General features: G+C 35.1%; 3 protein-coding genes across 5 annotated transcripts; 1 reads left to right on the forward strand and 2 right to left on the reverse strand.

Annotated features, from left to right (window-relative positions):
* The first annotated feature begins 1,987 nt into the window (after nt 1-1,987).
* On the forward strand, nt 1,988-6,483 carry LOC100881826 (sialin). Its single transcript, XM_076533030.1, has 10 exons — nt 1,988-2,080; nt 3,151-3,341; nt 3,671-3,801; nt 3,877-3,982; nt 4,092-4,176; nt 4,250-4,470; nt 4,586-4,732; nt 4,802-4,934; nt 5,004-5,245; nt 5,311-6,483. Exons 1-10 carry the CDS (start codon nt 2,056-2,058, stop codon nt 5,533-5,535), a joined length of 1,506 nt encoding a protein of 501 aa, XP_076389145.1. The 5' UTR covers nt 1,988-2,055; the 3' UTR covers nt 5,536-6,483.
* LOC105662773 (uncharacterized) lies at nt 6,202-10,171 on the reverse strand. 2 transcript variants are annotated; one of them, XM_012287798.2, is made up of 6 exons: nt 10,031-10,171; nt 9,271-9,685; nt 8,071-8,853; nt 7,181-7,630; nt 7,035-7,097; nt 6,202-6,947 (listed from the first exon to the last, which is right to left on the reverse strand). In XM_012287798.2, exons 2-6 carry the CDS (start codon nt 9,683-9,685, stop codon nt 6,502-6,504), a joined length of 2,157 nt encoding a protein of 718 aa, XP_012143188.1. In that variant the 5' UTR covers nt 10,031-10,171; the 3' UTR covers nt 6,202-6,501. The 2 variants fall into 2 exon arrangements, with proteins under 2 accessions (XP_012143188.1, XP_012143187.1); XM_012287797.2 differs by lacking the exon at nt 10,031-10,171 and having other exon boundaries at nt 9,271-9,836.
* Nucleotides 10,172-10,262: 91 nt separating this feature from the next.
* On the reverse strand, nt 10,263-16,409 carry LManII (Lysosomal alpha-mannosidase II). 2 transcript variants are annotated; one of them, XM_012287767.2, is made up of 17 exons: nt 16,063-16,409; nt 15,595-15,697; nt 15,417-15,498; nt 15,136-15,321; nt 14,504-14,709; nt 14,061-14,197; nt 13,594-13,727; nt 13,274-13,487; nt 12,926-13,122; nt 12,557-12,753; nt 12,279-12,472; nt 11,838-12,048; nt 11,611-11,728; nt 11,169-11,445; nt 10,844-11,086; nt 10,624-10,773; nt 10,263-10,563 (listed from the first exon to the last, which is right to left on the reverse strand). In XM_012287767.2, the coding sequence occupies exons 1-17, from the start codon at nt 16,174-16,176 to the stop codon at nt 10,333-10,335; spliced, it is 2,994 nt and encodes a 997-aa protein (XP_012143157.2). In that variant the 5' UTR covers nt 16,177-16,409; the 3' UTR covers nt 10,263-10,332. The 2 variants fall into 2 exon arrangements, with proteins under 2 accessions (XP_012143157.2, XP_012143159.2); XM_012287769.2 differs by lacking the exon at nt 13,594-13,727 and adding an exon at nt 13,855-13,988 and having other exon boundaries at nt 16,063-16,408.
* Nucleotides 16,410-16,470: the final 61 nt, after the last annotated feature.

Here is a 16,470-nt window from a genome sequence, read left to right on the forward strand (position 1 = left end):
TTGAATACTGGAACCTGAAAATTTGGAAATTTGTAGAGTTTTTGATTTGGAAATTTAGAGATTTCGAACTTTGAGAATTCGAGAAATTTGAAATTTAGAGAATTTAAGAATTTAGAAATTTGGGAATTGAAAAATGTTCAAGTCTATATATTTAATTTTATTTAAATATAAGTAGAGGGAGGTTCTCCCCTACGTTCATCTGTAGCCAAAGGAAGCCTACGTTACACGCGGTTTACTTATCCTAGTTCGTTACACCACACAATTTAACACGTATATACATATACGTACACACACATTCAACAAGTGATTTTAGGTAGGGGAAACCGAAGCGTGAGTTGGAAACTAAAAAAAGTTAGCGACGTACAATGACAGAAATTCAGTCGCGTTTGTGCATAACATGAGTACAATATGACTAGTGTCTCGTGCAAAGTGTTATTATATTTTATGTGAATTAACGAAGTGGGTAAAATAGGAATTTACTTTTATTTCATCATCTCAAATATACAACGTGCACGTATAATTAGACAGAAGAGGAGCGCTAAGTTTACAAGCACAATAACACGAATCGATTCTTTTAAATACTGAGTCATAAATTACAGATACGTCGTTTTATTTGCAATTTTATACAAGGAAAACAACGTTTGATAGAGGTTAGTCTGATAATGAATCATATAAAAAATGAAACATATGATGCAAATATTATTTGTATTTGTGGAACGTTCGCAATGTTATGTTAGCAATTTAAAAAATGTTTGACCAATGCATGCGATCAACATATTCACACTAAATATTTCAGTAAAATTAAATTAATTAATCCAGAAGATAATTGACAATCCTTGTTATAATATTGATTTTTTTTTTCTATGTTATTTCAGTTCTATTCTTTTTTCGTATTTGTGCTTTCCATCATTTATAAATAATTCGTTTATGAAATATAACTTGTTCGAATCATTAATAAAACATACAAAGACTCTATGAATTTACGCTCGATTTTAATTGAATAATTCATAGTCATAGGAAGATAATACTAATTTATGCCAGTGGTATTTACATATCTGGATATCTGAATTTTAAATTAGCGGAACTTTTAAGAAATTTGTACGAATCATTTTCATCTTCATACTTGTAATCACTTTCAAAATAAATGTTTAAATCTGATCAAATAATCGAAAAAAATGCATCACATCGATAAGTATTACGTGAAAACGTAAAAATGTTGATTATTTGGTGAATCAACTGTGCGATACGGGTATTATCGGTATACGTGATAAACTAAATTATGAATTACTTTGTAGAAACCGCATATCGTAAATTGCCTCGAAAGCTACATTTTTAGGCCATTACCGTATTATTTAGCGACGTAAAAATTTGTACGCATTCTGCGTAACAGGGCTGCATTTATTGTTTTGAAGGCCCCAGGCACATCATGGTCTCCATCAAGTCTATTTCAGCTAATTAAATTCCTAACATATATATCTGTTTTTAAATTCATGGGAAATAAAAGTATACGTATCTTATTTTTATTTATAATTCGGCGGTTTCTTTTATTTTTGTAAAGAAGGGTCAAATGCGGTGTCATAGAAATCAAAATCCCCGGTTTCCTTATGCGGCCCTGGCTCGTAAAACGTTCTGCGTACCATACATAAAACATAATATTGCGTAATGTTTGACAAATTCATATTTCACGATAAATTAAATATAGATTTTGAAAATAGTGGCATTAATGTATCTTTTCCAGCATCTCTGCAGAAACACGTGACTTCAGTCACGAAGACGTCATTTATTGGAGATAGAGTAAAATTGTATCACGATAAGTGTATCGGGGGACAATTGCGAAAGTATGACGTAATATAATTGAACTAATGCTTCACGGAGTTTGACTAAATCCTAAATAAATACAATCACAGGCTAACCTCTTTTAAATGCTCCCGGTCGGATGCTGTTAACGATTAGCGATTAATAACTGTCATTATTTTTTAAGACAAAGTCTATTTGAAAGATTCGAAGGATATAAGTTGGCGTATTGTTCATCGATTACAAACCGTGGCAGAAGATATGGCTGTCTTTAAGAAGCTTAACGGTAAGTATTTATTTGCAATTCTGTATCCATGATTTTTGTGTACGAAGAACTTTATACTGTTTCGCGAGTAAAGTATTAAGTGAACTGATTTTCCTTAATTACGAGAACTATGCTTGCACTTAATGCGGACTCCTTCTATGAAGAATTTTGCGTCACTTATACGCTCATTCATTAAACTTCTCTGTTAGCTCATAAAGTCTGACACAAGTATATCAACATAAATATGTTATGCAATAATTGCTATTTTAGTGAACGTTTAGTGAACGAGGTACATAATAAGCATCGAACAAGATACGCAGAAGATTTTTATTTTTCTCCGACTCGCAATATTTGATAGATATATTTTAAGAATTCTTATATGCTAAGTATTTTAAATTCGTACGGTAGCGAACGATCGATGAAGTTAAAGCGTACGCTTGTTGCGCGCCAATTTTGCGATTCGCTCTAAAATTTGTTAAGTACTTTGTTTAGAAATTTCTTAATTTCTAAAAATTGTATAAATTTTACAATTTTGAAATTTAAAAAATATTTGAATATTTATGAATCTCAAGTTCTAAATTTTTTAACTCAAACATTTTTGACTTTAGAATTTAGGGAATTTAATCGTTTACAAATCCAGAATGTGACGTAAATGCGAACACAAGATCATCTTTACGGTATTCTACCTTGAAAAGTTATTTGTGGTGTGTCGGTTTGGGGAAATATATCTCAATAGAATTTTATACATAGATTGCCTCCTCATTCGTTAAAATTTTTATCATGAAATTTAACCTTTGAATGCTGTATCCTTAGTAAATGACCCGGTAATCGGATACCAGCTTCTTTTGACCTACAGCAGTATCAAATGATATATTAAATTTAACACACATTCGATATGTTTGTGTATAACTGTCAATACACACAGAGGAGAGTAGAAATGCAAACATAATACGTGCAAGGTTACTGTGACCTCTAAATGCGGCGTACGAGTTGTAGTTTTAGTAAAAGTATAAAAAGTCCTGTTTCTTTTGGCGGTAAATTTGAAAACATGTTAAACGTATCCTCAGAGTAAAGTTTTATATTTGTTTCAGAGAGGATACCTCGAAGAGGAATCCTGGGAGCAATGATGTTCTTAGCCTGTATGTTCTCGTATATGATCCGTACAAATTTATCAATTACTATAGTTGCTATGGTAAATACAACCAAAGAAGGCGGAAATGTCGGTGCGGCTTGTAATTACGAAGGCGGCAATGTTAGTCGACAAGCTGCCGTGCTCAAAGATGTAAGCTATATACATATTACACATATGTATATGTACACATTGTATGAAAGAAAACAGTATTTAATAATAATAAACAAAAGTGATGCACATACTTCTATTCGTTTATTAGTTATAGATACACATACTTCTATTTGTTTATTATTATTAAATACTCATCGTGGTTCTCAACTCATAACTTTGCGTATAATCACGTTAGTGAATATCGCCCTAGGCTACCGAGTCGGTAGACATGAGCTATCTTCCTTAAAGAAAATAATAGCAATGTTGCAATATATTCCAGTTCGAGGAATCTGCTCGCATTATAATTTTATCGCACGTGCATTTTTCAGTACGGTGAACGATACGAATGGAATCAACATATACAAGGTCTTTTACTGTCCGGCTATTTTTATGGAGTCCTACCAGCCAGTGTACCTGCTGGCCTTTTAGCTGAAAAATATGGAGGCTCTAAAGTGGTAGCGTAAGTGTGTTATATAAGCGTCAACACGTGTAAACATATCAATTAAATATTAAATACTTTTCTTTTTTCTGATAGATTCGCAACTCTGATACCCGCCGTGTTGAATCTTTTGATGCCATGGGCTGCTGGCTTTCATTATGGTTTTGTGTTTGTTCTTCGTTTCTTGATGGGCTTCTTTGGAGTAAGTTAATTATTAGGCATTGGAGTAACTAGGAGTTTTATTTTTGTTTATCTTTTATTTTATGTAGACTTCTATGTAATTCAAGTTTTATCAGAAAATATATATTTAGGGAGCCGTTTATCCAGCTCTTCACGCGATGATCGCTAGATGGGTTCCTCCCAGCGAGAAGGGCATGTTCGTATGGACGATGCAAGGTATTACGCCAATATTACGTACAAGGTTGCATTACACCAGCTCAAATTCTAATTACGGATAATTGTTTTTAAGGTGGTCCCTTTGGAACAGTAGTAACTTTCTCTTTATGTGGACAAATAATTAGTGCTTTCGGTTGGAAGGCTGCGTATTACGTCACTAGTGGACTGATACTGATCTTCTACGCGTTATGGGTTTTCCTTATTTACGACACTCCTGATACCCATCCAGGAATTACAGAAAAAGAAAAGGCTTATATCAAAGAGCAAATAGGTACCACCGTCTCTAAACAAAAGGCTAGTATTTGTCAGTGCATATAAAATGTGGATCACGATTTGATCACATAAAAGTATCACCAAACACATAAATTATATCAGTTTTAAGATTAAGAACATTTATATCAAATTGCAGGTACAACTTCCTGTGAAAGCTGTGGCCACTTCCGTACCATTTATAGTTCTTCTATGGGCGCACTTTGCAAACATGTGGGGTATTTACTTCATCGCTACCAATGGGCCAAAATACACTTTAGAAGTTCTCGGTTTCGATATGAAATCGGTAATGTTTCATCCTCACGTTCTTTACAATATTCTCGTTGGGTCGTAAAATAATGCAATCATATTTCAGGGAGGTCCGATTACGGGTTTACCTTATATCGCCAGACTCGGCGCTGGAGTACTGTTCGCTGCGGCTGGTGACTATGTACGAAGGAAGAAATTCTTGACTTTGGGATGGATGCGAAGAATATTTATGATCTTCTGTAAGAAAAATTTAATGGAAAACACGTTTCATTGATATGACAGTAATACTAATTTTTCGTTTTCAATAGCACACGTGGGCCCGGCAGTCTGTTTAATAGTAATGACGTATGCTGGCTGCGATGCCATAACTGCAATGGTGATGTTAATATTAGCATTGACCTTTAATGGTGCTGCTTGTCAAACGAGTCTACAGAATCATCAAGATCTCGCACCGAACTATGCAGGTTCTCTGTATGGAATAATGAACACCTTCGGCAGCTTTCCTGGATTCATTATTCCACCTATAATCGGTGCTTTAACCAATGAAAGGGTAAGGGGTAATTTTTTGACAATTGAGTTGACAATTTTGAATTAATATTTCTTCTTTTCGCACAGAACACGGTAGAGGAATGGCGCGTTATGTTCTGGATCTCAGCAGTGGTATTCACATCTGCAACATTATTCTTCTGGTTGTTCGGTTCAACGGAAATACAACCGTGGAATAATCTAAATGAAAGCAAAGGAGACGCTATTGCCGATGAAGAGAAACAAATAACTGAATTAACTGACCGAAAAGTGGAACAGGAAGAAGACGAGCCGGGAGAAAACGCACGTCTCTAACCTGAAATTTCGCGCTATCTTACTTACCAGTAAATTTTAATAGCGCTTATAATAATAATGATGATCATAATAATCATAAATAATTATGATCTCACACGAACAACGGTACTACGAATAAGATTCTTTTTTTCGCAGAGCGATAATGCGGTATTTTAATAAGATTCTTTTGCGATTTGCATCGTCATTGACCAAAGAAACTAATTCGTTTAATCACTCCACAGTATTGTAGTAAAACAACTGGAGACATTAATTATTCGTACGCATATTTTTGGAAGAACATTTTGCCTTTTATAATCTATACAAACGGAGTATGATACTATTACCAAATACCATAGTCTTTTTTAGTATAAAAATTTTTATATTTGTGTATAACGTTTCAATTTATAATTCGATTTTACAAATGCGTACGCTTAAACGTAGAAGCTAAAACGTAGTACAAAACTTTATTCGACTGAATTCGTACAACGCACAATTATTTAAATTTGATTTAAGTCGTGGTAGTAGAATTCTTGAGTTTGCGAAATTTTAATTATACATCGACATTTTGTTTGTGATGCTTTAAGTTCAACTGCCAACAGTGAGATTCTATTAAAAGTAATTTGTGCTCAGTACTACCTACCATTGGCGTAGTTAGAATTTGTATATGGAGTGGGTTGAATCTCTCAATTTTGGTCCCCATCTAATTACGCCAATGTTGCCTACACCTTACCGATATTAATGAAAAGCTGTTACGCGTTACTTTTTAAACCAACGAGAAATAGTAACAATATTATTTTTACGATATTATTCATATCATCAGAATGTGTCGCGAACTACAAGAAACTCAAATGTAAATACGTTTATTAATGTCAAAAGATATACTGAACGTTGTCGTTGATGTTATATTTATATAGAACGCGTAAAAATGTATTTGCATTTATTTGTCAATTATTAAAGATTACGAAAGAACTTCGGTTTCTGTAATATCTACATATTAGAATCTTGAGAAAGACATATTGGAATAATTTTAAATCCATCACCATGAGACTTCGTGCGAACAGAACAAGCAGAACAAGCCTCCTTTACATCATAAACACTTGTTTTAGGTACATGCAAATTTGAAAAAGCTCCACAAGTTTCTTCCGTACAAAATGGTTCCAACCCACACATTTTATTTTCTATATCATTTCTACTTGAACACACGGTACATATCGATTTCTCTCGTACTCTTCCATCATCTTTGCACGAATAATTTTGCTTCGAAGTTCGAGGTGAAGCAAAGCAACTTTCTTGAGTACAAAACGTATTCTTCAGTATTTGTAAAGCGTTGAACGCTCCCGAACTTAAAACAGTGCGTCCGGATGTATTCTCACATACTTTTGAGATCGATTTGTCTATCGACGAAGATGTTTGACTCGTTTTACTCGTAGATTCTGTAAACGTGCAATAACATTGAACGATAAATTGACGAGTGATGAACAGATTTCTGTTTTATAAACATAAGATGAATAAGCATTTACCTTCTATCGAGCACGGTTTCATCAAGGTTGCATCGGTAACATATGACCATTCGTTAAAGGACTCTAGAAAATAATTAGAAAATCAAAGATGGCGGCATGTGTAATCTTTAAAAGTTTCCTAAACTTCTTTTGAAGAAATGTTTTACCTCGCGGTTCAAGCGTTTTGTCAGCACAAAGAAATACATCGATCGTGTCTCCAGATACATCCGAGGACTCCTTCGATCTAAATAGTCGTCTCGGGGGTCTTGGAGGTAATTTGACTTTAATTTCCGGACAAACAGGTAGTAGATTTTCTTCTTTTGGAGGAGCTTTCTTGATAACGTAACAAGGTTTATACGCTAATAATATATCTTGAGTACGAAGTATCTTAACTTCTTCACGCGGACCATCTTCAGTGTCTTCACCAGCTACACACCATTGACACATCGATTGTCTTCTGCATACGGAACATAATATATCTTTGGGTTCCTCGATTCTCTTCACTTCCGAAATCCCTGTTACGCTCGTTTGTGTACCGAGCGTCTCGGTTTCTTTCTTCAACATCGATAGCATGATTTTCTTCTTTCTTTTCTCTAGTACTTCACCTATTCGGTTTGCTAAATTATGAGGGGTGGATTAGAGAATTTATGTTTTGGCATTTGATGGGGTGGGATTTTGGGAATTTGGGGGGTTTGGAATTCGGGGGGTTGGGAATTTGGGGGATTTGGAATTCGGGGAATTTGGAATTTGGGGGATTTGGAATTGGGGGGATTTAAAATTTGGGGGGTTGGGAATTTGCGGGATTGGGAATTTGGGGAATTTGGAATTCGGGGGATTTGGAATTTGGGAAACTTAGAATTCGGGGGATTTGGAAATTGGGAGTTTTGGAATTTGGAGAGCTTGGAATTTGGGGGATTTCGAATTTGGAGAGCTTGGAATTTGGAGGATTTGGAATTTAAAAACTTGGAAATTTGGGAATTTAAAAATTCCTAAATTCCCAAATGTGAAATTTAGCTCCACAACTATTATTCCTTTAACAAAGCATAATAGTACTAACTTTGCGCTTCCATTTTAATCTGTATAAGCTTCGCAATGACAGCATCCGTACGCTGAAGTATCTGCCGCAAAACTTTCTGAACCTCCACCACAGCATTCTTCGACACAGTCTCACAAACCGTCTCCACCAAATCTTCCAACAAAGGTTCAACAATAATCGACGCTTCCGAAGGATCCACAACTACCCCCATTTTCAATTTCCTTATCACATCTTCTTTCCCTTCGTTCGACTTATACGTTGCTATAGTCTGTACAACCTGTTCTTTCGCGGGGTACTTAATCTCTTCAACGCACTTGTCGATAAGTTCATCGATCGTATCCTCCGTTATCGTAATAACCTCGAGTCCTTTAGAGATACGATCCTCCAAGTAATTCAAAATCATACTCTTCGTTTCTTTGTATTCGGCCAGAAGCATCGTGTTGGATTTCTTCGGTTCGCAAGTTAAATCTGTCTGCGTTTGATTATCCACAAAAACAGTGTGCGTGAAGTGATTGTATCTGATGAACGTTTGCGTTTCTTTATCGGACATTTCTGGTTGAGGTTGCTGTGGATCAGTTATCCAAAACGCGCGCGTTATTACAAAATTCAGAACGTCGTTTATTTCGGTCTCTGCTTCTTCTTCGGCGCTGAGTTCAGTCTCGAATTCTTCGAGTTCTTCTTGTGGGACGATGGTGGATAACTCTTCTGTTACTACATTTTGCGGTGTTTCAGGAGAGAAGGTAGTGACGGTTACAGTTGTGATCGTTTTCTTCATTTCTGGCAGAGCGCCGTCCGCCATCTTTGCTGAACACGCAAGAAAATATTTTATAATACTTAAATACTTACATAATACTTTACATATTTTCTCATATTAAAGTCATTTTATCTTTTCAATTAACGCACTGTAATAGGAGTTTTCAAAATTGTATTCTAAAAAATCTTTTATGAACAAAACTGGGTAACTTAGAATAAATGAAATTATCTCTACATCTTAGTTTTGAAATATAATTAATCTAGAAATGTAATAGTATAATATCCAAATAATAAAGACATTTACAAAGTATCTAAACTCTTTTAACTTCTGACAAAAATTAAAATAGTGAACAAATATTCAAAATTGAAGAAGTACCTATACAAACAATTTATGTACATATTGATATCAAACACTCTTTACACTTGTAAAAACATTTTCATCACCTAGGTTTTCTTCTATATACGTACTCATGATATCTTGGAAGTATGTCAAAGGAGGACACGGTGTGGCCATATACATAGTTTGCGCAGATTGGTCTTTATATTCCTTGGGGATGTCAACCGTTGGAATTCCTTGCAGATACGTTTGATTTTCCGCATCTTGCTGTCTCGGTTCCACATCTTGCTGTTCCACTTCTTCAACTCGTATTTCTACCGTTTCTTCCTCTAGTATTACGTCCTCGGCTTCCGCGTCTTCACTAGCGTCTATGAACTGTCTGTGAGTGATTGATCGTCGGAATACAATTTTATCTGGATCGAGAATCAAAGGGGTATCCGATGGTGAAGATAATGTGACGGTGTCCGAAATTTCTCTGATTGTGGCATCGTCTTCAGGGGTTACTGTTACCAGAGTTTGGGCCCAGGTATCGTCCTCCGTTGTCATCTGAATACATTGAAGCATTTCACAAATTGAAAAATTGACTTTCATACAATCTTTACATAGTTTATAAATAAATTACATTTGTATAACTCCTTTGAAAGTTAAATTGAAATTACTTCTGATACAGTATTACTTCTGATAAGGTATTCAACCATTTTTTAGTAACAAATACTTCTGTCATACAAATGCATTTATAAATTAAAATATTCTGCATTCAACCTTCTGTACAAACCTTCTGTACAAACTGTAAATATTTAAATATTTACCATATGCAGAATTTTTGAATTTTTATTGTAAAATGTGAAGACAAAATTTAGAAGAAGGTTAAAAGAAGAACTAAATTATTACCTTAGAGTTTGAATTACTTCTTACGGGTTCTATGAAGTACTTTTATGAAAAGGCATCTCAAACTTCTCCAAACATTTAAAGAACTATCGTAAATTTTGGGACGGAGGATTTACATTTTAATAGGTTATAAGGTGCAAGCGTCAAAAAGGTTGACATTCGATTCTGTAGTCACAAATCAGAGCGAATCGAGTATTTCGAAATTTGGAAGCTTGTGAATATAAACATTTGAGAATATTAAAGACTTATACTTTATTGTACGAGATATTAAAGGTACAAAAATATTCGACATTTTACTCTAACGTTCAATTGCTTTTTGGTTCTACTCCAACGATGAACGTTCGAATTTGCATTGGATTCAAAACAACGTTTATAGCACCGTCGTTAATTTCAACGGGAACATCCAAATTTGTTTGTTTTTGAAGAACGTCTTCGTTAACGGCTTTGAAACTCAAACGATCCATGTCCTTCAACCATTGATTGCCACCCAATGTGGTTTCCTCGATGGATGTTATCGTGAATGTTGTGAACAAATCCTGTGAAACAATAATCGTGTTAAGAGTTTTTTTTTAAATATAAATTGAGTATTGTTATACCTGTAGATTAACTTCGACGGGTTTCGATAAGGTCTCCGTTTCACCCACTTCGAAAATGTGTTCCAGTCGCAGTAAAACTTTGTTGTCCTTCCATGGCTCCAAAGTTAGAATGTGAACGTTCGGTGGCAGACCTTTAGCTAGACCAGAAGCCTACAAGAAAATATCAACTTTAGAAACTTAGAAACTTGGGACATGTTCCACAAACTCCTTGAATGCCTACTTGTGTGACAGCCATGAAGTCCTCGTTTACAGAATTCGTTGGTACAGGTGTAATAAGCGGCCACGGGCGAAGAAGAAGTTGAAGAGCCAATTCTTTTTCTTTCAATACGAAGTCGTCCAAACTCTTGACGCTTCCTCCAATGACATAATGTGAGCCTCTGACTACCAAACCTTTACCATATGCAGTTTCGTTGAGGGCTTCGTCTACTCCAAACGCGTCGTCTTTCAAAAGCCTTCTGTGAATCTGTGACATAATCGTATATAAAATATATGAAGGACACAAAATTGATTTCATTTGCAAAATGCATTCACAATGCAGCAATTACCATCATTTCGATTTCTCCGTCTTTCATACTGGATCCACCTTGAGCACGATCAGTCAAGACGCTGAGTTTCTGTAATTTTTCTTTGTCCGTCAAGGAGATTTTCGAAGTGATTGGATAGTAGTTGCCGGATACTTCTTCTTCTAATACCAAGTCCCACGTTGGACGGAAGTTTCTCTTTCGTTTTAGTGTCTCACGGCCGTTTGTGTCCGTATCAAATTCTCCGGTGGAATTTAAGTTGCTGGAGTACTTCGTTATTACTTCTTTTCCTATCTTGTCTCTGTAATTGAAAGTGGGCGAAATTATTGTTTTGCTATGAGATATATATTGAAAGTTATATTGTCGTTCTCTAATCAAGTATAGACTCTTGATAAACTAACAAACTCTTGGTAAAATTTTACTGACATTAAGGATTTTACTATGACAACTTATAACACATACTTACTTAACAGGTATTGGTCCGACAAGCCAATCGAATTCAACGTATTCCTGTCTCTTGTACACTCGAATTACCTGACTTACCCAATCATTGACCACCTGATGAATTTCCTCTACCACTGGACCTGTAAAAATCCAAAACTTAATCAAATTGAACAAGTCTTCATAATCGATTAGTTCGATAAGTATGAAGTTTAATCTCATATTTTAAAATATTCCGTGCAGAACTTTTACCTTTGTAAATTTCATAAGTTGCCGTATTCGCGAAATTCTTTCCTGACACGCTCTTGGGCCTAAAGATATATGCACCGGATGATCTGTTTTTGTTTACCTCATTGTTACCCTCCATTCCTTCGTAGTAGTGGAAGGATTGAGTTAAACTCATATTATTTTGTTTCTTCCAGTCAACTACTATTCCGTCGTCGTTGATCGACACATTGTAAAACTGAAATAAAAATCATATCTCTTAAATTTGATCTCAGGATATAAATTGTAAATATTCAATTTCATGTACTGGAAATTTACTATTATACTACTTCATCATTTTAGTATTCTATTATTTCATTATTACATATACATATATTAATAGGTTTAATGCATGAAATTTTTCACTTTACAATTAAACTACATGAACTACATTAAATTTATAATAATTCGTCCTCATTGATACATTACCTCGTTACCAATAAAAAGATCATCGGATACTTGACTCCCGCTTTCCAATTTTCGTGTAACTTTATAAGACTTGAAACCTAAGGGCGGTATCGATACCACGAACACAAGTTCATTATTCGCAGCGCTCACCCTTCCGGGTACGTCACGAACGGACTTAGGAATTGGGACTGTTTGAGAAACGATTTGAACACCACCTTGAAATTAACAAAATTAAATAAATTAGAATCCTTAAAGTAAGCAACGATTACATTAACATTCACAAATTGCAAAATACAAACCTCCGAGTTCTAGGATTTTGTATGCATCGTATTTTACGGGCACACGAATGGGAGTTGAGATTCTTCGACTCAGGGGGTTGTAAATCGTCAGTAAAAAATTTTCGTCTTCGGTGTACGAACATGTGCTTATATTAAATTGCATGCATGAGTAGGCTTCTTCTTGTATGAGCTCTGCTGCGCCCTTTGATTTCCATTTTCTGTGAACCATATAATACAAGATAGAAAACTCTATCAGAAGAGTAATTCATAAGTTACAAAGTAGAACACAAACTCTACCAGAAGAGTAATTCTTAAATTACTTAAAATTCTTAAATTTTTAATTTTAACAAATTTAAGATTCTTAATTTCCACAGTTAATTGTTACAATACCTTATAGCGTTAGAAGCAATATCTGCTCCATGTTGCATTCCCTCATATAATAAACGCGAATAATCATCAGCAACCAATTGTTTTTCCGTTCCAGTCACAGCGTCATGATGCTGCATTATACCCATCGCTTCGCGGAAGTTCACTAAATGTTCCTCGTGTCCCTCCAAACTGGTCAACACAGATAACTGCTTGCTTATCTGAAACATATAAAATTGTCAATATGTATTTAAAGAACTATTTTACTTATGAAAAGTGATAAAGTATCAGTTACTGAACGACATACAAAAATATGTAACAGTGTATAAATCTATGCAAGTTTTCTGCAAGTTCCTCAAAGTTCTCTCTTACTTGTAAAAGATTGTTTCCCATTCTTTCGAAAAACTTGATCGCAGGTCTCGAAGAGAAGTAACCGGTCCAATACGAATGAGGGTCGCTCGCGTAAGGGAAGAAGTCATCGGCTTTCGTGGTCCATTGAAGATTAGCGTCGTGAACCGCTTTCAGATAACAAGATGGCGTCGAGTAGAATATATTCACCTCGGAACCTTTCTCCTCCTTCACGTATCTGTTGAACCCAACAAACATAAAATAAGATGTCTAAAATTCTTCTTACACTTGAACAATTAATTTTTAATTAATTTCTGGTCGACCTAGACACCATTATATTTTACCTCATTAACCTATCCAAGTTAGTGAACCACATTTCGGCGTGTTGGTAATTAAAGTCTTCACCCATCGTAAAAATAACGTTATTGGTGTTATAAGACTTTGCTTGAGTACGCGCGTATGCGACAATCTTTTCAACCTGTCGATGGACCACAATTTTACTCACCGATTCAAAAGAAAATAACAGTTGCAAGATCTTTCCCTTCCTTTCTTCTCCACTATTTTCCACGCAATAAATAAACGATGTACTTTAACGAGTAATGTACCTTATCAATTTGTCCAAGTTGACGAAGTACATTTCCGCTTGTTGGTAAGTGAAATCTCCACCCATCGTTAGTATAATGTTATTCGTACGTAGCGTCTGTGCTTGTTGCTCCGAGTATTGCAAAAATTTACTGATCTGTTTTGCACGAGATAAAGTTTAGTGGAAGCGATCAGAAGGAAGGGAAAGGGTTCTTCAAACTTTGAATACCTTTTCTTTCACGTTATAGTCGGGACTGTTAGGATCGTCGATTATGGGGTCGTCCGAGCACAAGACGTCGAAACAGAAACCGGGGGGTGGGCTGTAAGTGTTGTATAGTGCAACCGTGAAGAGATCAGCACGAGATCCTGAAAAGATTATTAAAAATTATTTCTCTTTTCTTTAAAAATTATTAGAAACGATCTTCAACTTAAAAATCCACGTTTCATAGGTAAATCCACGTTGCTCTTTCTTTTAACGATATCGAAAAGAAAAATTGTTCAAACAATTATAAAGCACACAGAGAAGTTTAAAACAAATGTAGCAATTTTTTAAAAACTCCTTTGTTGTTTAAAACACAATAATGTTTGATCGTCTGTGATTTTAGGGAATGGATTTTTTTCGTTTAATTTTTATTCCCATAATTTTCTGAATTGCGGCTGATAATGTATTACCTAAACTTGGGCTTCCTTTCCATAGGAATTCCATAGTTTTGTCTTCCAGTCGTTGGCTCTTATCTTGATAATCGAGTCGTCCAAAGAACATGCCATCAAATCCAAGTTGAGCAAACAAGGACGCCTGTTCTCTAGAGTGGCCGAAAGGATCTATTTGCCATCCGATACGTGGCCTTGCACAGCTACCGAAAGTGTCGTTTAGACGCCTGGAATACATAATTACGTTCTGACAAGTTCACGTTAGGCTGAATATATAATGACTTATTTTCAATGTGAAAATAAAAATTGATTGAGACTGTGAGAATGTTAATTTAAACTTATAGCAGCAATATATTAATGGAAAATATAAAATATTGTTATTCTTCCAAGAAGAGTATGTTGGAGAAAATGGTGGTTCAATGACCATTGGCTGAGTTAACTGATAAAAGTTTATTTTATCTAAAAGAAGTTTATTTTATGTAAAAGAATATTTAGAAATATTATTTAATTTAAACTGACTATGATTCTCCCTTTTTATTTTACTGTAAAATTAAATTGTATAGAAGGTTTGAAAGTGGTATTTTCATCATAATTTAATGACCGCAAACTACATCGTTTATCATTTTTGATCGTTGGGAAAAAAATCTTTTCACCTAAAACCCCAGGTATACTGATCCACGAGAGAATGATAGTGAGTGACTGCTTCATCGTTCATGCTCCATCCACCGCCGATGATTTCCAATCTGCCTTCATTTATCAGATTTCGCACGGTTTCTTTCATCTCATCGCTTTGGCGCAGCCACCATTTCCACAAGAAGAAGGTCTCCACATAAATGAACCTAATGTACGAGTAATTAAATATAAATTTTCAATATTATTTCCATTATTTTTATGTATGAAATTATGACCAATAATAATTATATTTTGAGATTACTTTCTCTGTGGATCAGCTAACAGCGCTTGTATCACGCTGTCCAAAATGTACTGCACTCCCGCTTTCTGAATCGTCGTCCGACCTTTATTAAAACAAGAGAAAGTAAATTTTTACGTAGCGTCAGAGGTACATTAATTTCATAAAATTAAGTTTAACAATGATACTCATAAACGCTTACTTCCGAAATAATACTGATCAACAGTTTTCAACCAGCCAACATCGTCATGAGTGTGAGCAACCAGGTGAATATTTAGTTTCTCAGGATCTACCGCAGGGCATGCCTACAAATTTACGAATATTTTGAATAACAGAAGACAAATACCATCAAAGTTTTTCCGAAAAACAATTCCCTTCAGGAAAATGTACATCGAAATTCTTTCATAAAATCCGCAAAAATAACTCTATATAATAATTGTAATAATTCTATAAACACTCTGTTCATAAACGAAAAGCAACTTTTTAAACAGTGACATAGTTTCTTTCAAAATTGCAATCCTCTTCTGCTGACGCTATAAAATCATCGATTGAATATCGCATGCAAGAACGCGTAAATAAACGCGCGAACGAGATAACTTTATTTATGCAGTTTTTAAATATAACGCAGACTTGATAAGAGTAACCGATTACTTAAAAAAGGAAGGAGTACCTGATAGCCACAGGTTTGCACCGGCGACCTCCTTGGTATGCTCGCCGTTTGCCCATGGCCTAACAACGCTACCAGTAAAAACAATGGAAACACGATGCCGGATAACCGTGACATAATCTATCACAGTACGCTTCCAGTCACAACTAATGAAATAATCGTCCAGTCTACTATTACTTATACTGTTTCTCCGAGGCGAAGTTACTGCGACTGCGTACAAGATCAAACAGATACGTTGCCTCTTTAGAATACGTGTTTACCGTCCACTTACTCCTGGAGTAAGGATTTAGATAAATTTTTTTGTAAATTAACACCCGGAAAAATTTGACTATTACTCTTACATAATACATTGTTACATTGTTTATACGCTGTTACATTATTTACGATTATAAACGTAGCCCAGAGGTGTAA

This window comes from Megachile rotundata, chromosome 6 (assembly GCF_050947335.1).
Source record: "Megachile rotundata isolate GNS110a chromosome 6, iyMegRotu1, whole genome shotgun sequence".
Lineage (NCBI taxonomy): Eukaryota > Metazoa > Arthropoda > Insecta > Hymenoptera > Megachilidae > Megachile > Megachile rotundata.